The sequence below is a fragment of the Maylandia zebra genome, linkage group LG18 (genome assembly GCF_041146795.1).
Source record: "Maylandia zebra isolate NMK-2024a linkage group LG18, Mzebra_GT3a, whole genome shotgun sequence".
NCBI lineage: Eukaryota > Metazoa > Chordata > Actinopteri > Cichliformes > Cichlidae > Maylandia > Maylandia zebra.
Window position 1 is genome coordinate 21,214,467 of NC_135184.1, and position 25,593 is coordinate 21,240,059.

Sequence of the window (25,593 nt, forward strand, 5' to 3'; positions counted from 1 at the left end):
AAGCATATAATTAACTCAAAAACTTTACACCCTTGCAGCACGCAATCTTCTGTGCACACATTGTATTGATTGTTGAATAATTGACACCTTAGTGCTTTTTGATCCAGTGTTGTCACTTTGCAGGTTGCGTTGCTAAGAGATGAATGGTGCTTCGTTCAGTTTTCTCACCCTGCTTTTTTCTTAACAGAGGTGAGGCGATATTGAACAGTGCATCCATTTTTCTGTTGCAGAGTCCATGGAGGGAGACCTGGGAGAGTCGGATGAGGATGTTCAGGGGGAGGACAGACCCGTAGTGCTGTGGGAAAAATGCATCGAGCAGAGCTTCTTTGTTGATCTCAGTGAGGATGAAAGTCTCCACTTAAGTGATCTGGAGAGTTCTTTGGCCTTGCATCTGTCCCAGGCAGAGTCTGCTGCCTCTGAAGCAAGCATCCATCTTAGTGGTAAGACATGCAGGCACTGTTGTTTATTGTGTCAGTTTTCTTGTATACTACGGTGAATTAGTGCGTATATAATCAAAAGTTTACATAAAACAATTTTTTTAATAATACATCATTATAAATATGTTGGCATGCAGAATGTTAAACATCTGCTATGTTTTTTTGCTCACTTCAGGTGTGACAAAACAAATGCAATGACACATATATTGTTTTTGCAAAGTCATGAGCTAGTTTTCACTCTCATCATTAAATGGCCTGCAAATGGTAAATGGCCTGCATTTGTATAGCGCTTTACTCAGTCTCTAAGGACCCCAAAGCGCTTTACACTACATTCCGTCATTCACCTATTCACACACACATTCACACACTGGCAATGGTAAGCTATGTTGTAGCCACAGCTGCTCTGGGGCGCACTGACAGAGGCGAGGCTGCCGGACACTGGCGCCACCGGGCCCTCTGACCACCACCAGTCAGTCACCACCATTAGCCTTAATGGAATCAACATGACCCTGTAATTAGGTTTTCATGGTATTTGGGTTTTTAATTTGCAGGGGACGCGGAGCTGTCTGGCTTGGATGACTCCTCCTCAGAGAGCAGTGTGGGCAGTCTGAGCGGGAGGGTTCTAGAGAGCAGTTCCAAGAGAAATCTCTTACATGTGTCTTCCCAAAGATCAAACACCATGCAAGATAAGCAGGGAAGTGAGGACACTGGACAAAATACCAGTGATGAGGATCAGGAGGACTTGCCATATGATGGCAACATTGGAAGCCCTTACTTCAACAAGAAAGATTATTCTGAGGGAAACATTAGCTCTGATGGAGGACACACTGTTCATACAAGTCCTGATCTTTCTGGTCAGCTTGAATTGGTGCAAGAAGATATCAGCACAAAGCAGGACAACGTTTTTGATGCTTCCAAGCAAAGTGAGCTTGGTGGACCGCATCCTGGTGCTGCAGACATTAACCAGTTATTGCTGCGGCACTTCTCCCACGAGGAATTGCTGCGGTTGGGTAGGCTGATCGAGGCAGAGACCCTGCCAGAGGTGTCCCTGTTGGAGAGTGCAGACGACAGTGTTTTTAGCCAGGCTCCAACACACAACAGCAAAGCAGTGAATAATAACCACACAGAGAGCTCAGATGAAAAGAGTAATGCTGCATCAAAAAAAGCAAGTTCAGAAGAGCAGATAGAAAAGAAGACTCCTACTTTCACATCTGGTGCTTGTGCAAACAGCATGTCCAACTCTGAAAGTACAGATTCTAAGCAGAGCATTGGGGATTTCAGTGCAGATGAAGTAAAGCAGGACAAAGCAGATGAGGAGGAAGAGCAGGTTCAGAGAGTTCCTCTGGTGCGTACAAGATCCTTCAGTGAGATGAAGTATGGCCAAGGCCAAGTCCATTACCCGCTCCCCGACTTCTCCAAGGTTGCCCCTAAAGTGAAAATCCCCAAAACCCCAGCCAGATCACTTCCTCAGTGCCCTAGCACCATTCACAGAGCTCAGTCTTCCCCAGGCATGTTAGAGGTGATCAGCAGAGTCTTGGAGGACTCAGTCCTGCCAGCTGGGAAAGCTAATGTCTTTAAAGATGAAGAAAAGCACACTCCTCCTGCACTGGTGCACCATCTGCAGGTAGAAAGCATTCAGATCATATCTTTGCACTGCAAATGAACCTTAGACTTTCAGTTTCTTTAGCTGATATTTTCTGTCATCATTGCATTACTGTTTTCTTAGATAGAGCTGTAACATCCATCCTCTCTATTTTCTTTAGGCTGAATATGATAAATTACTCACCAAATACGCAGAGGCAGAGAACCTCATTGATCAGATGAGACTAGGAACCAGTGTGAGTTCTAAGGTTTCTTCCTGGTGTAATTCACACAGGCCTGTGTTAAATTAGTTACATTTCAAATGTAAGATACAAAGGTATTTATTGCTTTTCACAGAATCAGCTCTCCTCAGAACTCATGCTTTATTTAGAGGATGATGATGAAGATCAGGGGCAGTTAGCTGAGCTGAGCCATCTTGGATACAAAGCTCCTCATCTTCCCTCATCAGGTACGGCTCCGTGTCCGACATCTGATATCATGAAAGGTTAACTGCCTTCTACTACATGAAAATAAAGTCTGACTGGATTCCTCAGAGAGTGATCAGTTTAGATGACACATTTTTTAATGAAACCTTTTAATGACATTGAAAGAATAACTGAATATTTATGACAAACCAGGCCTGTGTATCTTTATTTAAACACCGAATGATCAGAAAGTCGAGTTAAACACTACGTTAAAGGCATGTTGTGCTCAGGCCGGCAGCTGCTCTCCAGTTTGTTGTCATTTTAGCTGGAAAATAGATTGATTATTTTATTGAATCCAGTATTTTGCCTTAGTTTTGTGGTGCCCCCTAAATATTTTGCATACTGATCCCTCCATACAGTCGGTGTGTGGCTCCTGTCCAGCTATAAGACACAGATAGTTAAGAGTTAATACTACAGAAATGAAATGAAATGTGCCATTATTCATTTTAAAAGGCCATTCTGTTAGAGTAACCAGCTGCTGGCTGTGAGCAGGGCTGCAGCTGCTCAGCCTGGCTGTGGTGATTGAAGCTGTTTACAGATACTGCTGTTGTCCTCCAGCTGCCAGTGTGGTTTAACCTGCACTGCTCTGGACAGCTACAGTAGCATCTGAGCCTGCGGAGCATCGCTGACGGGGACTCGGGCAATGAAACCATCACTGGGTGCACATAAAAATTGGTGTATAATGTTACAGCAAATAAAAACAGTCATGTTAAATTTAGAGTTAAGGTGGCATGTCATTCTGCTGCAGTAATCACAGCTACGGTCTGTCTCTACGGCGGTTCTAATAAAGCTGCAGAACCAGTAAATCTAGCACCCTTTGTAAACACAGTGGTGCAGATTTAAACCCCAGCATGCAGCAGCAGCGAGGGCTATACTGACTAACTGTAGTTTAATAATTTAAATAATACTTTATAGTAATGCAGAAAAGCCTTTCTCCATAGGTGATACTAGATAAGGGAGAGGTAACACACAAGTTTTTGTGAGGGACTCTAAAGTTAGTGTTGCCATGATCCTTGAGGGCCTCTGTTGTGATGTTATTCCCAGCCTAGTGGTTTGAGCTACATTACATCAGCTCTGACCCAACCCACCCTAACCCTATCAACTAATCACAGCAGAGCATCCCTCACACTGCCACGCCTCTGGCTGAGCTAATGATTTGGTCTGGATGCATTTTGTGCTTGGCAGCATTATTTATAAAAATAAGTAAATAAAGCTACAAAGAAAGATATATTGGCAGTACAAATCCCAGAAGATGTGTCAGGAACATTTTACTCATAACTTATTACCTTAATTATGTTGAGTGTGTATGACTCCCATGTTGGCTTGTTTTCAGAAAGCTTAAATGAAAAAGCTGAGTCAGCTCTCGTCAGCACCATTAAGGAGGCGGCCTCAGCTTCCTCCAGCGAGCTTCAGGATAATCCCAGTGATGGGGAAAGGATGACCGCTGAGCTGAGAGACATCATCAGCCAGTTCATGCAGAAGGTGTGTTTGAAAATGACTACAGCTATTGTACAATTAAACGCACACATATTTTAAACGTTTACAAACCTTCTGCTCTTCAGGTGGATGAATTTAGATTTACTGTGAGCAACATGGCTGTAAGCACAGAAGAAAAGCAAATGGTAAGGATCCTTTACATCCTACATGTAAGGTAAACTACATTTCAAGCACAATTTGGGGCCTGCTTTTTTTCTGCATGGGCATTAGTATAGACTGATCCTTTTGCAGATGTTGAGGAGCATGATGGAGGCTCAAGACCAGTTGGAAAGAAACTACATCAGTAAGAAGGAGGAGCACAGAGCTCTGGAGATGCAAAACTACATGGGCTTATCCAGGAACACTGGCACTTTTGATGCTAACAGGTCAGAGAGACCCCGGGGTGGCAGCTGTAAGTGTCAGTATCATGTTTGTGCACCCATTTATGTGTGTGTGTGTGTGTGTGTGTGTGTGTGTGTGTGCGCGTGCAGACTAGTGGAAGGAGACATCTTTAGGATAGGCATGCATCTTGAGGACATTAAGGAGATCATAGACAAAAACGTGTGTGATCAGATTTCTCCTCCTCACTCAACATCCACTCCCACGTCCACGACTGTACCCACTCCTGTCTGCATGTTCACACCTTCACCTCCACCTTCCCTGCATGAGGTAAAAGACACACAGAAAATTCACGTTTAATGTTTTTGCCACACTATTCATATTCTCTGATTTGGGGCCTTTTATAGTCAGAATACGCTGTGAATAGTAAAAATGCAATGCTGCATATCAACAGTTCAAATTCATACTAGTAGCAATGCAATTGTAGGTTTCCAAAAATTGTGTTGTTATGTTTAATTATTTATCTGCAAAAAATGACATTGTGAATATTTTAAATGCTTGGTTTGAATAAAAAGGTCTTTGCAACATGAGGTGTGATCAGAAAGTTCTGAAAAGCCTTTTCTGACTTAGATTTAGTCTGGATCGTTTTCAGCGTAGCTGCTACTTTCAGATCTGTCAGCGGAACTTCTGTTATGCACTCTGTTGGATGCTGGAGGAGCTCCAGTGTTTTCTTTGTGCTCATTACCTGAGGCTCCACATTAAAGCTTGTAAACTGCACTCTTCAGCTGAAAATTGCTGTTGGCCGTTTCCTTATTGAATTTCTCCACAGGATTGAGCTTCTGTGAAGCATCATTTGAGGCTTCTTCACAGAAAGCCTCTGTCACCGTGATTGCCTCAAGTTTCTCAGGCTCTTCTTGGGCCTACAATTCATTTTCTTTTCAGAGCATTTGTTTCAGCTGCAGGGTTTCTTGGATGAGACCGTCCACCTTTGCAGATGACTGCTGACTGCTAGTTTGTGTATACATTCATCTACAAAAAAAACCAGCCTCATCTGCTTTGGCCTCCGGAGCTGGTGGTTAAACTCCATGATTTTTTAAGAGGGTTTTTCCTCTCTTCCTCTTCTTCTCCAAATTAAGCTCAGCTAAAAGCCTCTTATAAGTAGCTAAATGTTTGGTTTTCATGTTTTGAACAGTTGCCTTCACACTGGTCACCTTATCTACATTTTTTTTCTTGGAGTGCAGTTTTATATCTGCTTTTTCATGGTGGCTGCTTTCTGTCTTTTAGAGTCAGAAATATAGATTGAGAAGAAATTATAATAATCTCCTGTGCTCATGCTGCCTTTAAGGCTGAAATATATCTGCTCAGCCCTGTTGGTATGATAGGGATCCTTATTTGCATCCATGCCCTGCATCTTCATTTGTGACAAATCCTTTCCTGGTACAGATGCTAAGTATGTGCATATGTTTGCATTAACTTTTATGTTTCAGGGGCAAAGTTATAAGATGGACACAGAGGAAGAAGAAGAGGAAGAAGAAGCAGAGGAGGGCAGTGACCTTCAGATAAATGGTGGATCAGACCAAAGTAGTGAGCTCGTAACTGCTGACCCTCTAGTGAAAAACTCTGGACATGGCAGCTGCCAGTCACGGTACCAATAAATTTCTTCTTTGCAGTCTAATGTTTAGGTTTTAAACTTAAAACTTAAATTTTAAATCTTTCTTTTGTAAATATAACATTTTTATAGTTTCTGATATGCAGCTAATATACAGCTCGGTGGCAAATGTGCTGAAAAATTAAAGATGACTTGGATGGATATAAGTATACTGTAATAAACCCCCTTGTCCTGGCTAGCTGTTTATGCTGTGAGCGGTGCATACGTGTGTGTTTGTGCACGTTCTCAGCCTTCCTGTGGGCAGGTAGTGTTTCGTGTACACAGCTGGTGTTGGGTTGCACAGTACGGAGGGAAGGGAGTGCTTGGATCTGTGTGCAGGTATTCTTCTCTGGCCTGTTTTAGGGACTCAACGGGCTCCTTGGTTGGACTTGATGTCTGTAAAGATGAGGATGAGGAGAGGAGCTCTGGTTTGTCAGAGGTGGCAGATCACAGTGACATCTTAGCTTACCTGTGTGGAAACAAGACCACCTCACACGAGCAGTGGACAGTCAGCAGGTCAGTGTTGTGACTGTGAGGTGACTGACTCTCTGTTATGGCTTCTTATTGCTGTTTTTTAGTTTTATATTTAAGTCTTCATAATGCAAGAGATCTGTTTTTGCATAATATATTATCATGCTCAATACAGAAAACATAGGCATTGTCTTCTTCTCATAATGCTTTTCATATCCTACTGTTAAAAAAAGTTTTGAAACAAAACCACTGCTGTTTATTACACTTAGACTTTATACAGTAAACACTTGCTCTTTCTGCAGCCACAGCATCAAGGATAGAGTCTCCAGACAAAAGGATGAATGTGATCTGGGTGACTGTGTTAGTCTGGCAGTGGAGGTCTCCTGTTCCTCTGATGCACCAAGAGGCTCAGAGAGCCACAGCTTCTCAGAGCCGGATCTCAACACCTCATGTGCCTCGCAGGTCAGTTGCAGATACAAGCTAGCCTGTTTGACCGCTGCTGTCTCTTCCACACAATTAAAATGCAATGCAAATGTTCATGCATATCTTTTGGTTAAAACCTTGTTATTGATGCACAGAAGATGGTGAGTTCAGAGACAGACAGCGGATTTGGGAGCTCTTACTTGAATCATTCGGGCTCGGGATCATTTCAATCAAATCTGCTTCCAGAAAGGTGTGAGTGAGAGTATTTTAATGACTGGTTCACCATCATAAACATATCACATGAGCCTAACATGAGAATACCTTAAGCTGAGCTTTTGCTTCTGCAGTGTGTTGTCCCAGAAAGAAGGTTTAAGTAGCTCAGACAGTGAAGACTCGTGCTCCCACCTGCAAACAGCCATCCACCCTGCCATCACTGGCTACCAGTGGGCCAGCCCCCACCCATCTGTCCTAACACAACACTGTGGAGCAACAGCTGGAGTGGATCTGTGGGTGGACAGTACCACTAAGAAACCTTCAGCAATGCTGCAAGGTGAGTAATCTCCATCACTGCATGTTCACTTTTTATGTCATGTTTTCTGGTCAGTGCTAAAGTTCCTCGTGTCCACCACTGACCAAACAGGATCTGACCAAAGCCTGTCTGCTCAGCACCATCAGCTCGTATCTCAACCTCTACTTGGCACCTCCATGGATACTGATGGCAGAGGCAGCCCTCTGCGCTCCTGCTCTTGTAATAGGTCAGTATGCCGAAAACAAACACCAGTGTTAGTGAATAATCACTGCACTGCTGTGAATTCAAATGTTAAACCACTGTGGGTAAAATTATGAAGAGTGTGTATAATTAACATGAAAACAGCAGCAAAATAAAGTGGCACTTTATGGGAGTGGGACTTTCACCCTTTGAAAGTGTTGGTGCTCAACCTCTTTAAGAAGAAATAAAAGTTAAAGCCAGAGGGCAGTGTAGGACGCAAATTTGGTCTTGCACTTTTAAAGTGGCAGCAGACAACTGGTTATAAGGCTTATAGGAATAAATCTAATGCAAATAATTACTGTTGAGGCCACTCTTGAAACCTTTGAATTCTTAGAGCTCTCCCTTGAAAAACAGCTCATCTGAGATTCACCCTTTTGGTTTCAATCTCTCTGTGTTGTTGCCTTCATTACCTCGATCAACAACTGTTCTTTTTTTGTTTTGTTTTGAAGGGGTTTCACAAGTATGTGGCTTTGTTCTAGCAGTCAGCATTTAAGCTAAATATTTGCCCGTATCTACTGGAACTTTATCATGACCTTTTTTCCCATTTTATGAACATTTACATTTCTGTGTCGCTCGTGTGTGACCAGTGAGGCTATCCTGGCCTTGCAATCGGAGGTGTCTAGGCTAAAGAAGGACCTGGAGGTGGGCTTAGTGCAATTACCTCACTTAGCTCAGAAGATGGACTATCTCACCTCAAAATACAGACAAGAGCGCCAGGAGCGCCGGTCCAGAACCAGGACTTACCAAAGTCCAGCCTGTAACAGGTGGGACTCTGATCATCATGGTCAATGAATGAAAGATGGACATTTTGTAAGGTGTTATCATGTTGATAGTGACATGTATTATATCTAGTAAACTAACAAGTAAGAATTTCAGTTTCATGATAAACATTTAAACAGAAATAACCATTTAGAGTCCAAATGTCTTCTCATATTGATTATTTGTATCATAACATGTAGAGTGGGGAATATCAGCAGCAGAGATGTGAGTAACTTCAGTTTCAGTCAGGCAAGGCTGGAGGACTGGATCTCATCAGACATGGACCCCAGCCAGAGCAAAGGTAGACCCCCACCAGCCATAAAACTGTGTAAACTCCAATTGTCTGGCTCTAAGTTCCCTTCCCTGCTTTGATATGAGTGCATGCAGATGTTACTTCATCCTTTTAATGTAATTTGTTCGTTTGCTCTTCAGGCACAGACAGCAGTGAAACAAGCTCTGAGATAATGTTGCAGTTACACAGTTCACCAGCAGGGAGCAGAAAAGGTGGCAGAGGCGTATCCTCGGGACCTGAGTTTCAGTTTAAACACCAGGCGGTCCAGCCCAAAGGAGGTCAGAGCCAGAGTCACAGCAGAATTTTGTTTCACTTTATTTGGATGATTTTCTGTCTGATTGTCTTTGAACTGAACATTCAGTTTCTCCTGCTGCGTGGACAGAGGGAGGCCGCTCACTGGAAACTTCTGGGTTGAGAAGCTGCAGTTTAAAAGGAAAGAACGACATGATGTCTGACTTCAGACCACAGAGTGAGAAACTGTTTCATGTCAGGTTTTGTCCATCAAGGTTTTGATTTAATGAGTTATGAAACTGACCTCAGTAAATGTATTAGTGTTATCTGGATGAATAGTGTAAGGGCTGTAATACTGTAAGGTGAAAAGGAAAATCACTGCTGTCAATACGTACTAATTCTTACTGAGCACACTGTTGGTCATGTTTCTGTGATCTACAGTTGTCACAAATAGTTTACACTCCAAGGACAGATGGTCTCTTCTCTCCAGCTCGTTTCTCCAGAAGCCGCTGTTGCAGGTCAGCTACGGCTCCTCCTGCAGTCTGCCGGCCAGGTAAAATACAAGCATTAACTGCATTGATAGAGATATTTATCAGCTGTACGCTTCATAGTTTTTTCTTGGGATAAATCATTCTTTTTTGCTACGTGTTGTCAAATCCAGCTATAAATTCAGGGAGCCACCGCTGCAGTCCATGTCCCATCACAGAAAACCTTCCACTCAGTCAGACACAGCACTCCTGCCCAGCAATGTGTACTTTCAGCGGACACCGTCTCCATCATCCGTGCCCTTCAAGACTGGCAGCAGGACAAGCAGACGTAGCAGGAGCAAGGTCAAATGTCTCAAACTTTAACGCAAATCAGATAAACCAGTTCTCTTTATATACAGGAACATCTGCTGTATATCATAATAAAGATCAGGTCTTTACTGTGACATACACAAGTCTTACTTGGCTTAAGGGACAAGTTTCTTTGGTTTTCTAGGAAGAAGACGTGAACAGGACTCTGGACCAGGCGATTGAGATGGCTCGCAGCATGAAGAGGACCACTGACCGCATGGCCAGGAGGCTGTCTGTAGATCTGGCTAAGGCTCAGCTACACAGGAAACTGCACCACATGCAGTCACAAGGTGGAAGGAAACATCTGGAACCTGGCTATGGATGAGTTTATACTCTCATCTCTTTGCCTGATACCTTTATGAAATATATTTTAAATAAAGTATATCTGATTCACAGATGTGATCTGTGATACGTTTGTTTTTGTTTTCTTTTGGTTTAAACAGTATCGTCTATAGTAGTAACATGTATAGTACGTTTATAAAGTTACTGATATTTTTATGAATGGGCAACATTTTTTGAAATGTCTTCATGTTTTGATTTGATCTCAAGGCCTCTGAAGAACATTTTTATCCATCCATCTTAACTGTATTCTTACCAAAATGTATTCAAAAGAAATGCTGTGAGGCACAATGTGATCTCATAGTGACGACAACAGTAGACATAGAGTACATTGCGACAAGTTGAAGCAATAAATGTAAACTTATTTTCACAATGCTCCATGTCACTGAACACCCTGGTAATCTTTTTTTAATGTCAGGTGAAATATAAGAAGTGAAGCTACAGTGAATGTATGATTTACAGATGGAAAATATAGGAAGTAAACACATAAAAAATATAAAGTGACATAAAATTCAGCTTGATCCTTTTTAATTGGGTGCCGCAAGTGAAAATACATCCTTAACCATCCTTAGACATCAGGTGACTCTCTCTGATATTTCACCTCTTTACTTTGCCTGCTTCAGTTGTGTGTTTGTGATCATTTTCCTGCAGAATCATGCAGTGAGTTTCATGCGTTTGGCATTTGTAGTTTTTTCCTGTTTGTACCTACTTTGTTTTTTTTCTTTTAACTGTGATGTCAGTGCACAGATTTGGAGACAATACCTCTTTCTTACGACTCTCAGTAAATGATAAGAAACAGCAGCACAGTGCAAAGATTCATACATGTTGTCGACACTGAAATGCACCTTAAGGTCCCCACACAAAGATACGGGCACACACCTGTCCTCGGGATTAAAGCTGATGTTATTACAGGATTGCAGGAGGTTATTGTCCGCCGAAATTCAAACACGCTTTGATGTGATGGCCTTTCTCAGTCATGCACTGGATTCTAAAACTTCTTGTTGTGCTGTGCAGTGAACAGTGCGGTAGTAAAGGTTATTTAAAACCCACTAGTTTAATTGGTTTAACCAGTGTGTGAATGGGTGGATGACTGGTTGTGTAAAGCGCTTTGGGGTCCTTAGGGACTAGAAAAGCGCTATACAAATACAGGCCATTTACCATTCATATTTTAAAACAAAAAATATTCTGGCATCTCTTAAAGAAAGTTCGTTTTTAGCTCTCTTCCAGCAAACTGACTAAACCAGCTGATCTCCTCTGCACATCTAAGCAGAAGATGCAGAGATAATCCTTTTTTAAATCAAAATAAATAATAAAACTATAAAAAAGATGAATGAAAGACAGGGGCAGGTGGTTAGCAAGATGACAAAAGGCTGATAACTAGCAGGAAAAAAAGACATCACATTTAATACAATCACATATTTATTTCAACAAATTATAAAATGTGACAGAAAAACAGTGATGCAAAAAACTTGACAGTAGTATAAAGTGAAGTCGAAGCAAAGCTCTAGCCTTTTACTTTTTAAAAATACTGCAACTTTCTGATCATGAGCATTACTGCAGCTGAACAAACTTTATTTAACACAGAAATAAAAGCAGAAATATTTAATGTACTAACAGGAAATAAAGTCACTAATTAAGATTTCCTGTGACAGCAGTCCTACTAGCTGTGTTGATCTTGGACAGCAGGGGGCGTAGCTTTACCAACTATATAAATCTGGGACTCTCCACCATTTGACCCTAGAACAGAAGAAGCTTCTCGGATGAGAGGTGAAACGTCTTCAAGCAACTTAAAGAACCTTCACAGACTTATAGTGGTCAGTAGAGTACAGCAAGTTCAACAAAAGATGTTGTTGGGTGGTAACATGATGTGAAAAATTTCACTGATCCTATGCTGTGTCAGAATTACTCAGCACATTACAGCCACATGTTGGATCAGTGGTGTCTGACATGCTCTCAGAAATCAGTATATTTTCCTTGACTTCGTATCTTCACAGATGGGTGAATGAAAACACTACATATGTCCCACAAAAACTTGTTAGCCACAAGGACGGAGTCAAATGCAGGCCTGATTAAATCTGCGGGGGTCTAGTCGGTCCTACTGACACAAACCAGCCTAATGTGACCAGATCCCAACAAAGTAAATGCGGGTCAGTGAGTGTTTTTGTTTGGGACATGTTACTGATGGTGAGAGGTGGTTTGAAATTTTCATACATTTAGACATCAAGCATGTGAAGGAACTGACATTAATGTTAGAGATATTTTTGGTCTTTGTAAACTTGTGGACTCCACTTTTCTGTTGCAATAAAAGGCTGACAGTTTAGCTTAGTTCAAGAAATCATCAAATCAAAGTCAAACGTCATAAACGTCATATTTTAAGTTATAAGCGGCATGGATGTGAGTCTTGAGTCACCCCTGTTTTCCTTATATTCGCTATTTCTTAATGACATGACTTTCAGACACTGTTGATCTGCTCATCTTTCTGACTCCTGTCATGTCTTCACTGCAAATTGCAAACCACACTGAGATGTACAAGCTAAAAAGCTGTTGGATGATGTCATTCATTTAACCCCCTCTGGTCCCGGCTGCATACTTCTCCTTCTCATCACTGTCATACATTCCTGCTGTGAGTGCCACAGGATAGGAGGCTATAAATAAGGGAACTTGTTTTTTTTTAATGGCAAATAATTTCAAACACTCGAGAGTACAAAGACATCACAAACTGACACATATTCTGTCTAGCTAAAGATAGAGGTTATTGAGGGAAAAAAATACTTAATCTGTAAAAACTTCACTTTTAGAATCAGAGAAAGATGAAAAAAAGAGAGAGGACTGGAGTATATATGGACTAATATATATCTATATACATATATAGAAAGAGATAGATATAGATAAAATCAGATAGTGGATTTTAAACTTGTGTGTGTTTCTATGTGTTTCAATTCTATTCTATTTCTTGGACCGCTTCCTCCTCAGCCTCCACTTCTTCAGCTCTGGAAACATCCGTCTCATTGTTCTCCTTTTTGTCTGATTTCTGCTTTTTGATGACCTGGAGAGACGATACACAATCCATGTTACTGTTCCTACACTTCTCAGCTACTACTCAGTTTCATACATGCTTTTATTTACTCTGATGTACCTTATAGTAGAAATGAAGGGCAATGTTCTCCAAAAGCAGAACCAGAGGCAGGAGAACATATCTCAGGATTGGAGTTCTTGAATCTGTGGAAAGAGATCAGTCATCATCACTTACCACAGAACAAACTGTCATATAATTTATTTTGTTTTAAAGACATTGAAACAAATCTTGTGAAAAATCTCCTCATAAATCATGTTAACATCAATAGATTATAAAACAATGGGCTCCCAGTGAATGAAAAAACCCTCTCCACGAGATGGAGGTGTGTCCTCAACACAATATTACCCAGTTATGGTTTAGGAGGCGTGGCTCGATCTGACAAATATGGTGACCACAATACAACATTGCAGACTGTACAACAGCCACTAATGAACTACCTACAGTTAGGTTTAGAAAGCTTTAGATTTGTGTTATTTTAAGTGTGTAGCCACACTTACATGATGTAAATGTGAGACTCAAAGTGATTTTGAAGGATTCAACAAAAGTATTTAGTGTGCTGTGAAGAAATTAACATTTTATAGCCACAATTTTCAGGCACTTAACAGGTGTGGGTTATTTCTTTGTTCAACTTTTTTCATAACATATGGCATCATTAAACTTGATTAAAACCACATACTTACAAAAAATGTTTAAATATTCCAAGTATTTTTTAAATCCTTTTTCTGTGTCATCGAAAACCTTCCAACATGATGCAGTCAAACTATCACTGCCATGATCAGTAGATGCTACTGACTGTGTGTAGATGGAAGAACCATTAGCAGATGCATAAAGACTGAGAAGACTGAACTAAAGTGTGCCATTTCTTTTGGCTAATAACAAGCATTAGCAAAACAAAGGCCAAAAAGAGAAACTGAAACCCTTAACATGGAAAACACACTAGGGCAAGATAAAGACCTGCTCTGTCCTATGGAAAAAGAAGACTACGACTTTATACAGTACAGACACACACGGGCAATCAGGGAAGCAGAGACAGCCGGGGAGAACAAGACACAGCTGAATTAAATCACAGAAAACTAAACAATGGAAGCAAAACTAAAAGCAAAGCACAAGGAACACTCGCTCTCGAAATCTCGATAATTAAATGTGGAAAACAGACACATGAATGAATGAGCAGAGAACACTGAGCGAGGAATTAAAGCAACGAGGAACTGAAAACAAGACTAAATAGACTAAGAACAAGTGCAAATGCTAAACAAGACTTGAAAGTTTAAAAAACTCAAAACATTACGTAAACTGACCCATGACACTCACAGCAAACAGAAATATTGAGTTCTGGTGTTTGCTTAACTTACATATAACGGAGACATAAATCCACTCCGCCTCAGGAGAAGTGAATGTTCCTTCTGTCAGAGTTATCTCATACACACAGCTGTAGCGGCCCTCGTGTCCAAAGTCAGCTACAGGGAAACTAAAGGAGGCTGAGCTGTTGACAGATGTCTTATTGTGTTTCATGTTGGAGCCAGAGTAGATGAGATTGAAAACTCCTCCTGAATAGCGATCATTGTTTGAGCAGGTGAAGATGAAGCTGTAGCCCTTCATGATTTCTATAACCATAGCAAGTCTTCCATCTGGAGATGTCACAGAGATCCTGGGCTGCTGCAGCAACACTGAAAACAAAATAAACAACAAATAAAGAAGCTCTATTGAAAAAGAGGCACCACCTGGTGGCGGAAAAAACTCTGTCACTCTTTTAATGCGTGTGTCATGTGTGAATATGATCCAGATCTTTTTAACTGACTGAAAACATTTAATCCATCATTAAACAAACAAGACAGCTCAGGATTGTTGAGGTGCTAGAATCGTTTATCCCTCAAGAATAGGACAACATTTCTCTCCCAAAAGTCCAGCAATTCTTTGGTGCCCAGACAATTCAGATTAATTCAGTTTTTATAGATATTGAGAATTCAAAACACCTCAAGGCGCTTTATATTATAAGATAAAGACTGTACAGCATTAAAGAGAAACTGCACCCTATGAATTAGCACTTGGCAACATTGGGAAAGAAAGGCTCCCTTTTAACAGGAAGAAACCTTTGGCCAAACCAAGGATTTAGATTTTAGATTTAACAGGGAGTCAATGAAGAAATGCCAACATGGGAGAAATATGCGTTCTCTTTCTCTCAGTCTCTCGCAGCTGTATTTTGGATTAACTGAAGGCTTTTCTGGGAGTTTTTAGGGCAGGATGAATATGAAAATCTTTATTCACATGGCATGTATTTTAATTTATTGATTGCAGTGAACACTGGCATGAAATTAAGTTGGGTTTCTGCAATCTTAGACATAATTGGGAAGTGACTATTAAGTGTTGTCGTTGATCGATGAACTGCTGAAATTAAGACTTCTTATCTTAATGGATGTTATATTTTCATGCTAATAACCTGTAGTGGGCGTAACAAGTAAACACAGTATTTTCCTGTCACTGTAATATAAGCAATATTACATTTTATTACCAGTAACAGAGACGGTGACAGAGTCACTTGTGGAGATGCTGGAGTCGTGTGAATATTCACACTGGTATAATCCATCCTTGTCAAAATCTACTTTGAGGATCTTGAATGTAGCAGAGTTGGTGGTTGATGGTTTTTTCTGACTGAATGAGCCTGAAATCTGCTTCAGAGTAAATTCTCCTTGTAGAAGCTGCTGGCTTTGAGGTGATATTGAACAAGTGATGCTGACATCGCTTCTCCACTCAACTTTACCAGCAGGAATCATGAAGATTCTGGGCTTTGGAAGGATCACTGAGGAAAACAGCAGTCATGGAGAGACGATTCAATTAAAAATGGCAAAAATTTACTTTATATATTAATAATTGTCATGGAAATTTCAAATAAACCCGCAAACATCTCGGTGAGCATGATTTCAAGTGAGCTTAATAACATATTGCAATATGAAGAGACTCTGGTCAAACACCTAAGCGGTCTCTGACAATGGCTGCCATCCTCACATCTTATATACCCACACTGACAAAGACTCTATGTAACTCTTACATGTTACACATGTGTGTTAGAGCATAAGGCCCATTTACGGTGCACATGCATACAACTGGTGAAAATGTGCTTCTACATTACTAAAGTGATATGGTCAAACTATGTGATCAATACAAAAAGAAAGAAATCTCCCACCACATAACAGTATTTAAATATTATTGATATTTAATGATAAATATTTAAAAAAATAATTTCTCACCTGAGCAGACAACACCAGCATCCTTTTGGTGAGTACAGTCATGTGTCCCAAATCCTCTGTGCTGACACTCAGTCAGAGATCTCTCACTTCCTGAACAGTCCACATCATCAAGCCAGATGGATCCACTTCCCTCACCAAAGCGGGCTGATACAGCAGCACTCTGTGCCGTTCCACAGCCGAGCTCTCTACAAACCACCTCAGCATCATTTATGTCCCAGTTATCATCACAGACTGTTCCCCAAGTGTTGTTGTAAAAGATTTCAACTCTTCCAGAGCACAAAGTGCTTCCAGATAATCTGACTGGCACACCTGGGCACAGTGAGCATAATAAACAATAAGACAAAACATTTTGATGGACTGAATGTTATTCAGTGTGTAATTGGTTCATGAGTGCAATCATTTGCAAACTTTACATCACTGAGCTGCTCAATGATCATAAAAATCAAACAAAAGAACAGTCCTACAGTCCTATTTATATACTTTATGTTAAGTTCACATTTCAGTGTTATAGGACGCTTCAATCATATTAAATCGGTTTCTTTTGACAGTTCTCACTCATCACTTTATTTGTCAGGCTGTGAATAATTAATATTGAATGATAACAAACAAGTCAAGCTAATAATTTTTCATAAATGCTGGAGTCGTAAATAATATTAATGACATAATATTAAAGACAAAACCAAGAAGTAATGAAATAAATAGTAAAAAATTGTATTGACCTTTATTATTAATTTAACTTTGATTAGTAAAGTTTCTTACCTGAACAGACAACACCAGCATCCTTGCTGTGTGTACAGTCATGTTTCCCAAATCCTCTGTGCTGACACTCAGTCAGAGATCTCTCACTTCCTGAACAGGACACATCATCAAGCCAGATCGATCCTCTTCCTTCACCAAAGTGAGCGGACTTAGTGGCTTTCAGTGCTGTTCCACAGTTTAACTCTCTGCAGACCACCTCAGCATCATTTATGTCCCAGCCATCATCACAGACTGTTCCCCAAGTGTTGTTGTAAAAGATTTCAACTCTTCCAGAGCAACGAGTGCTGACACTGAGTTAGAGAACTTTCACTTCCTGAACAGGTCACATCATCCAGCCAGATTTGTCCTGTTCCTTCACCAAAATGAGCTGATTGAGTGGCCTCCAATGCTGATCCACAGCCTAACTGTCTGCAGACCACCTCTTCCAGAGCAGCGAGTTGACTGAGGCCCAGTTAATCTGATTTCTAAACACAAAACAAATAACTAATTATAAATGAAAAGTTTTATTCTATTTAATAAAGGCAGCTATTTCAACATCTGTGGCAGATACATCCACCAATGTCCACTAATTTGAAGTTTAAAAAATGACAATAACTACACACAGTCCAGTGAGTATCTAAATGAAGAACACGAGAACACGTTACACTGGGAGAACATTGGAGCTCAGAGACAAAATCAAATCAAGGGGAAGACATATGAAGGTAAATATGTTTTAAAATTTGAGAGCCCGTAGAATCAAAAAGTGAGAATATGTAGAAAAACTTGTATTTTAAAATTTTGTAAATTGTAAAAAAAATTTATACACTAGTGTTTTCAATTCACACTTACAGAAAAATATTCACAAACCTGCAGAATGATATTTATATAAATATACTTTGAGCTGCAAACTTGTAATTCAAATTTTACTCATCCAGAGATCCAGCTTCCGCTTATCCAGGGCCAGGTCAGGGGGCAGCAGCCTAAGCAGAGAACATCAAGGCGTTCCCAGGCCAGTCAAGAGATATAATCTCTCCAGCATGTCGTGGGTTAGCCCCAGGATCTCCTCACCTAGTGGGACATGCCTGGAACCACTCACCCAGGAAGCATCCTTGTCAGATGCCCAAACCACCTCAACTGGCTCCTTTCGATGTGGAGGAGCAGTGGCTCTACTATGAGCCCCTCCAGGACGGCTTAACTTCTCACACTAAGAGAAAGGAGAGACACTGTTCTTTTTCAAACATTTGTCTTACTATGGGGACGTGCAGACCCCTGTATTGACAGATAAGCTCATCTGAACGACTGACTGTCATCTTAGGACTCACACTTAAGACAGTGTGGAATAGAGATCGTGTAATGAAATCAGCCTGTTGCAAAGGTCAAAGGAGAAATCCAGCTTGGTGCTGCACATATTTCCTCTATAGCGACACCACGAAAGAGGGCCCATAAGGTTGCCATTCCTCTTGTAGAATGAGCACGGCGCTTCATTGGGGTACAGACTAGTGCTGGAATACTCCAACTTAATTACTGCTGCAGTCCAGTGGGAATGTGTTCTTTACTAATAGGCTTGCCAAAATGTGGCTTAGCCCAGGAAACAAACAGCTGGTCAGACCTCCTGAAAGCCCCAGTTCTCTCCATAACCGGACAGTGAACGTGTAAGCACTCCTGTTCATGGGAGGAGAAAGCAGTGGGGGCCAAACACCACTAACTCCAATGGCATGCATTGGAGAGAAAGGTATTTGAGGACAAAGGCTGGATTTAGCCTGAATGTGACCCATTAATTATCCAGCGTGAATTGGATGCACTGTTTCTGCATTGGCAGTGTATGAATATTGCTGATGCCAGCAGCTTCAAGACAAAATTTCTTCTTCAAGACAAAATTTGTTTCTCCACTTGACTTAGTAGCTCAGATGGTGGCTGTGAAACTGCCCACAGCACTAGGGATGAATCCCACTGGGAACAAGAGGTTTAGCGGACTGCCTTGTAGAGATTCTGGCAAACTATCAGGCAACTCAGGAGGAGAAAGTGGTGCTCTACCTGCACTGTGTATAGTGTGGGTGGAGTGCTGCCGACTTCGACTGAGAACATTGTCAGGCGGTGGTAGGAATGCTTCGAGTCCCTCTTTAATCCCACTGGCACATCTTCCGTGGAGGAAGCAGTGTCTGGGGACGAGGGGAATGACTCGTCTATCTCAGGGGCGAGGTCACTGAGGCATTTAAACAAATAGTTGGTGGCAGAGCCCCTGAGGTGGATAAGGTTCACCTTGAGTTCCTGAAGGCTCTGGATATTGTAGGGCTGTCTTGGCTGACACGTCTCTGCAATGTTACATGGAGATCAGGGGTGGTACCTTTGGATTGGCAGACCGAGGCGGTGCTTCCCATCTTTAAGAAGGGGGACCAGAGGGTATTCCAACTATAGGGGGATCACACCTCTCAGCCTCCCTGGGAAGGTCAATGCCAGGGTGGTGGAAAGGAGAGCCCGTCCATTAGTCAAACCTTGGATATAGGAGGAACAATGCGGTTTTCGTCCTGTTCATGGAACACTGGAGCAGCTCTTTATCCTTTTACTTAAACCAAAAACACAAAACTCTGGGTCGCAGACCCAGTACTGTGACACCATGGTCCTCGGCTGGAAAAGGGTGAGGACCAAAGGGGTGAAGTACCCATTGGAGTTCCTGCCCCAAGTGGAGAAGTTTAAGTATGCCGGGGTCTCGTTCACGAGTGACTGGAGAAGGGAGCGGGAGATTGACAGATGGATTGGTGCTGCAGACACTGTACCAGTCCGCCATGGTGAAGAGAGAGCTGAGTGTAAAAGCGACCGAAAGAACAAGATTGAGTATACAAGTGGCAGAAATGAGCTTCCTAGGAAGGGTGTCTGTGCTCTGACAGAGTAAGAAGTTAAGCCATCCAGGAGGGGCTCAGAGTAGAGCCGCTGGTCCTCCACATTGAAAGGAGCCAGTTAAGTTTGACTCAGCAGAAGATGGATGGATGGAATGAGGTTTAGACATCCATTGTGCCATCATGCCCCTTTCATTAAAAGACAGACTGCTATTCCCAAGTTCAGAGCCCCTAGAATATTAGTAGCCCTCAGTCACAACAGACTGATGCTGCTCCAAATTATCAGTTTGCGAGCCTATATGTGCAAAGGACAGGACCCTAACCCACCCTGTCTGTTGATGTTCGCCACCACAGAGACGGATGATAATATAAACTAGACTAAACTCAGCTAGGACAAACTAATAATACTAGTAGAACCTTAACAATCAAAATACAAAATAACTCAGCATGCTGGGTCACAGACCCAGCACCATGACACACGTGTGCGAGAGTTAACCAGATCCAGTCACACAACAGCTTTTCTAAAAAATATATTTTAAAAAAGGTTTACAAAAAAATAACTAACAGACATATTTCTCTCTAGATTACAGCTGCATGAACAAATTGTTACTGAATACTGTTCATGATCCAAAAAGTGTCTCACCTGAACAGATGACACCAGCATCCTCATAATGTCCACAGTAGGGTATCCCAAATCCTCTGTGCTGACAATCAGTTAGGGAACTTTCACTTCCTGAGCAGGACACACCAGCCAGCCAGATTTGTCCTGTTCCTTCACCAAAGTGAGCTGATCGAGTGGCATTCAGTGCTGGTCCACAGTCTAACTGTCTGCAGACCACCTCAGCATCATTTAGGTCCCAGCCATGATCACAGACTGTTCCCCATCTGTTGTTGTGATAGATTTCCACTCTTCCAGAGCAAAGAGTTGCCCCAGAATTATCAGGATCAATTAATCTTATCTGAGCATCTAAAAAAAGAAAGAACAGATTATGAGAACAGATGTGTTTTAGTTTTTAAATACTTAAAATCAAGAAGCAAAAGGTAAACGAGCTAAAACTTAGTTATTCTGATCCTCCAAACATACATTTCTGAGTAAATCCATTAACAATTCAAATAAGGAAATGCAGTGAGGCAACAGAAAAAAAACTGAATTCATAATTAGATTTTTTATTATTTACTTGTCCTCTTAAATTAGAGTTTAAAAAAAATCATCAACATGATATTATGGCAAAATGTGTAAAACGCTGGTCCGTTTCACGCTTTGCTTCACCAAAGCATGAAAGGGACACTCATGCAGAAGTTGCAGTTGCACACGGAGATGTTTTATTTCAAACAGTGGCGGTACTAGCCTGTTTGGTGCCCTGGGCGAACACTCCCTCTGGTTTTAATTTTGAACTCCAGTATGAACACCCATCCCCCAACTCGAGGATCACCACAACATAACCTAACAGACCTACACCTTAGTTTGCAGATTCACTTTGTTTAGGGTTTATTTCTGGGATTTCACACAACCCAGGATTCAAATAATGAATACACTTACAAATGTAGATTGCTCGTTTGAGCTGCAACTGCTTAAAATTGGTAACAAGGATCCTTCCTACTGTGCTGTGGTGTATCGTCCACCTGGATATAACAGGTTATTTTTATCGGAGCTCAGTGACTTCTTATCCGCTACTATGAGGCTGTCTAGAGTGCTTATAGTTGGGGACTTTAACATTCACGTTGATGATGACTCCGACCTATTCGCCAGAGACTTTATGAACATTATGGATTCTTTTCATTTGACTCAGCATGTGTCCGGTCCTACACACAGTAAAGGTCACACACTGGACCTTGTTTTTACTTTGGGTTTAAATATTGATTTTATTTGCTCTGAGGACATTTTTATTTCTGATCACTACAGGGAGTGCAGAATTATTAGGCAAATGAGTATTTTGTCCACATCATCCTCTTCATGCATGTTGTCTTACTCCAAGCTGTATAGGCTCGAAAGCCTACTACCAATTAAGCATATTAGGTGATGTGCATCTCTGTAATGAGAAGGGGTGTGGTCTAATGACATCAACACCCTATATCAGGTGTGCATAATTATTAGGCAACGTCCTTTCCTTTGGCAAAATGGGTCAAAAGAAGGACTTGACAGGCTCAGAAAAGTCAAAAATAGTGAGATATCTTGCAGAGGGATGCAGCAGTCTCAAAATTGCAAAGCTTCTGAAGCGTGATCATCGAACAATCAAGCGTTTCATTCAAAATAGTCAACTGGGTCGCAAGAAGCGTGTGGAAAAACCAAGGCGCAAAATAACTGCCCATGAACTGAGAAAAGTCAAGCGTGCAGCTGCCAAGATGCCACTTGCCACCAGTTTGGCCATATTTCAGAGCTGCAACATCACTGGAGTGCCCAAAAGCACAAGGTGTGCAATACTCAGAGACATGGCCAAGGTAAGAAAGGCTGAAAGACGACCACCACTGAACAAGACACACAAGCTGAAACGTCAAGACTGGGCCAAGAAATATCTCAAGACTGATTTTCTAAGGTTTTATGGACTGATGAAATGAGAGTGAGTCTTGATGGGCCAGATGGATGGGCCCGTGGCTGGATTGGTAAAGGGCAGAGAGCTCCAGTCCGACTCAGACCCCAGCAAGATGGAGGTGGAGTACTGGTTTGGGCTGGTATCATCAAAGATGAGCTTGTGGGGCCTTTTCGGGTTGAGGATGGAGTCAAGCTCAACTCCCAGTCCTACTGCCAGTTTCTGGAAGACACCTTCTTCAAGCAGTGGTACAGGAAGAAGTCTGCATCCTTCAAGAAAAACATGATTTTCATGCAGGACAATGCTCCATCACACGCGTCCAAGTACTCCACAGCGTGGCTGGCAAGAAAGGGTATAAAAGAAGAAAAACTAATGACATGGCCTCCTTGTTCACATGATCTGAACACCATTGAGAACCTGTGGTCCATCATCAAATGTGAGATTTACAAGGAGGGAAAACAGTACACCTCTCTGAACAGTGTCTGGGAGGCTGTGGTTGCTGCTGCACGCAATGTTGATGGAACAGATCAAAACACTGACAGAATCCATGGATGGCAGGCTTTTGAGTGTCCTTGCAAAGAAAGGTGGCTATATTGGTCGCTGATTTGTTTTTGTTTTGTTTTTGAATGTCAGAAATGTATATTTGTGAACGTGGAGATGTTATATTGGTTTCACTGGTAAAAATAAATAATTGAAATGGGTATGTATTTGTTTTTTGTTAAGTTGCCTAATAATTATGCACAGTAATAGTCACCTGCACACACAGATATCCCCCTAAAATAGCTAAAACTAAAAACAAACTAAAAACTACTTCCAAAAGCATTCAGCTTTGATATTAATGAGTTTTTTGGGTTCATTGAGAACATGGTTGTTGTTCAATAATAAAATTATTCCTCAAAAATACAACTTGCCTAATAATTCTGCACTCCCTGTATGTTATTGTTTTTAACTTGTCTTTTAATGAGCCTTTGTCCCCCGTCAGACGGATGGTTAGCACCTGTTATCTCAATCTCTACCCCATCCCGGCCCATTATCTTGGATACTTTCTCTCTGGTTTCACTACCTGAGCTAGTGAAATTAGTGAATTCAGTGAAAGCATCCTCCTGTTCACTTGACATTATACCTGCATCATTATTCAAAAATGTCTTCCAGTCTATTGGCCCATGTGTGCTCACTTTAATCAACTCTTCACTGGCATCTGGTATAGTTCCGGTTTATTTTAAAAACGCTGCTATTCTCCCACTTTTAAAAAAATCTCAGCTTGACTCCTCTCTTTGGAGCAGCTACAGACCTATCTCTAAGTTACCGTTAATCGCTAAGCTTCTAGAAAAGGTTATGGCTAAGCAGCTTATGGCAGCTCTGGACAAACATGGCATTTACGATAAGTTTCAGTCCGGTTTTCGTCAATTTCACTCCACGGAGACAGCTCTTCCTAGGGTCTCAAGTGATATCTTGATGAATAATGATGCAGGAAAATGCTCTGTTCTACTCATGTTGGACCTCACATCAGCTTTCGACACAGTTGACCATCACATCCTCATTGAAAGGCTGAAAAAATGGGTTGGTGTATCTGGAACTGCTTTAGAGTGGTTCTCCTCTTATCTCATCCTTTTCTGTGGCAGTCTCCGATTTTAGGTCATCCTCTACCTCCCTTACCTATGGTGTCCCTCAAGGGTCAGTTTTGGGGCCTTTATTGTTTTTAATTTATCTTCTCCCCCTCCTGCATATAATGGGCTATTTTGAGGACATTTCTTATCACTGTTATGCTGATGATATTCAGTTGTACGTTTCTTTTATGCCCGAGGATTTATCTAAGCTTCAGCGTCTGAATGATTGCTTAGATTTGATCAAACGTTGGATGGCTGCAAATTTCCTCCAACTCAACGAGGGGAAAACCGAAGTCCTCGTATGCGCCCCTGATAGGTTTCTATCGCAGATAGTGAAAGCCCTTGGTCCTCTCTCACTTTATGTTAAATCCTCTATCAGGAATTTAGGTGTCACCTTTGACTCAAGTCTCACGTTGGATCCCACCAAGATCAGGATCCCACCAAGATCAGGAAACATTGAACAAAATACGCAAAACAAAACTAGAATTAAATGAGATAATTGATAAAAAAACAAAATTCTTAGTACAAAGACTACGCCTACAAAATTATGAACATGGTAATAAATCCGGTCAATTTCTAGCAAACCAGCTAAAAATAAATAAAGAAAAAACAACTATATGTGCTGTTCAAGATTCATCTGGGAACACAATATATGATCCGATACAAATAAACAACATTTTCAGGGATTTCTATAAAACGTTGTATTCACCACAAATAAACCCATCTAAAAAAGAAATTGATCAGTTTTTGGACAACATAACTCTTCCAAAATTATTGGACACTCAAGCAATGGCACTGGATTCACCACTGACACCAGGTGAACTCCAGGAAGCCCTGATAAGTATGCACAATAATAAGGCTCCAGGTCCAGATGGCTTTCCTGCAGAATTCTACAAAGAATTCTGGTCGATTCTAGCACCAGTTTTCTACAGAACGTTGTTGGAAATTAAAGAAAAGGGCAGACTTCCATCAAATATGAATTCTGCAAACATTAATCTCCTGCTAAAACCAGGCAAAGACCCTGTATATCCCTCAAGCTATCGTCCAATATCCCTTATAAATGTAGACCTTAAAATAATCTGCAAAGCTCTCTCAAAGAGACTGGAGAAAATAACCCCCCTCTTAATTCATCCTGACCAAACTGGTTTCATAAAAGGTAGGCACTCATCAACAAATACACGTAGATTACTTAATTTGATAGACTACTCATACAGTAAAAACCTAGAAACTACAATATTCTCTTTAGACGCAGAAAAAGCATTTGACAGAGTTAACTGGAAATTTCTATTTGCAACTTTACACAAATTTGGTTTTGGATCCTCTTTCATAAACTGGTTAAAAATATTATATAATTCCCCAACAGCTTGTGTTAGAACAAATGACCAGACATCCTCCAGCTTCTGTCTCTTGAGGGGCACCAGGCAGGGATGCCCACTCTCCCCTTCACTATTTGCAATTTTTATTGAACCACTAGCAGCA

General features: G+C 41.2%; 2 protein-coding genes across 6 annotated transcripts in view; one reads left to right on the plus strand and one right to left on the minus strand.

Annotated features, from left to right (window-relative positions):
• The window catches only part of aknad1 (AKNA domain containing 1), a 12,261-nt gene extending 1,396 nt beyond the window's left edge, over positions 1-10,865 (plus strand). Inside the window, exons 2-22 of one of the 5 annotated variants that reach the window (XM_023154639.3) lie at positions 231-440; positions 989-2,061; positions 2,201-2,275; positions 2,376-2,487; positions 3,837-3,985; positions 4,066-4,125; positions 4,232-4,365; positions 4,471-4,648; positions 5,806-5,963; positions 6,330-6,482; positions 6,740-6,899; positions 7,016-7,110; positions 7,208-7,410; positions 7,501-7,615; positions 8,217-8,393; positions 8,589-8,689; positions 8,821-8,958; positions 9,063-9,149; positions 9,353-9,464; positions 9,573-9,741; positions 9,893-10,865. In XM_023154639.3, the coding sequence (XP_023010407.3) occupies positions 236-440; positions 989-2,061; positions 2,201-2,275; positions 2,376-2,487; positions 3,837-3,985; positions 4,066-4,125; positions 4,232-4,365; positions 4,471-4,648; positions 5,806-5,963; positions 6,330-6,482; positions 6,740-6,899; positions 7,016-7,110; positions 7,208-7,410; positions 7,501-7,615; positions 8,217-8,393; positions 8,589-8,689; positions 8,821-8,958; positions 9,063-9,149; positions 9,353-9,464; positions 9,573-9,741; positions 9,893-10,072 (3,834 nt within the window). In that variant the 5' untranslated portion in view covers positions 231-235 and the 3' untranslated portion in view covers positions 10,073-10,865. Of the gene's footprint in view, positions 1-230; positions 441-988; positions 2,062-2,200; positions 2,276-2,375; positions 2,488-3,836; positions 3,986-4,065; positions 4,126-4,231; positions 4,366-4,470; positions 4,649-5,805; positions 5,964-6,329; positions 6,483-6,739; positions 6,900-7,015; positions 7,111-7,207; positions 7,411-7,500; positions 7,616-8,216; positions 8,394-8,588; positions 8,690-8,820; positions 8,959-9,041; positions 9,150-9,352; positions 9,465-9,572; positions 9,742-9,892 lie in introns of all 5 variants that reach the window. The other 4 variants (XM_023154638.3, XM_004542546.4, XM_023154640.3 and 1 more) reach the window with 4 other exon arrangements.
• Positions 10,866-11,554: 689 nt separating this feature from the next.
• On the minus strand, positions 11,555-17,444 carry LOC106676180 (uncharacterized). The gene is made up of 6 exons (XM_024799085.2): positions 17,167-17,444; positions 16,408-16,716; positions 15,672-15,959; positions 14,515-14,829; positions 13,223-13,305; positions 11,555-13,132 (listed from the first exon to the last, which is right to left on the minus strand). Exons 3-6 carry the CDS (start codon positions 15,931-15,933, stop codon positions 13,028-13,030), a joined length of 765 nt encoding a protein of 254 aa, XP_024654853.2. The 5' UTR covers positions 15,934-15,959; positions 16,408-16,716; positions 17,167-17,444; the 3' UTR covers positions 11,555-13,027.
• Between the last annotated feature and the right edge of the window lie 8,149 nt (positions 17,445-25,593).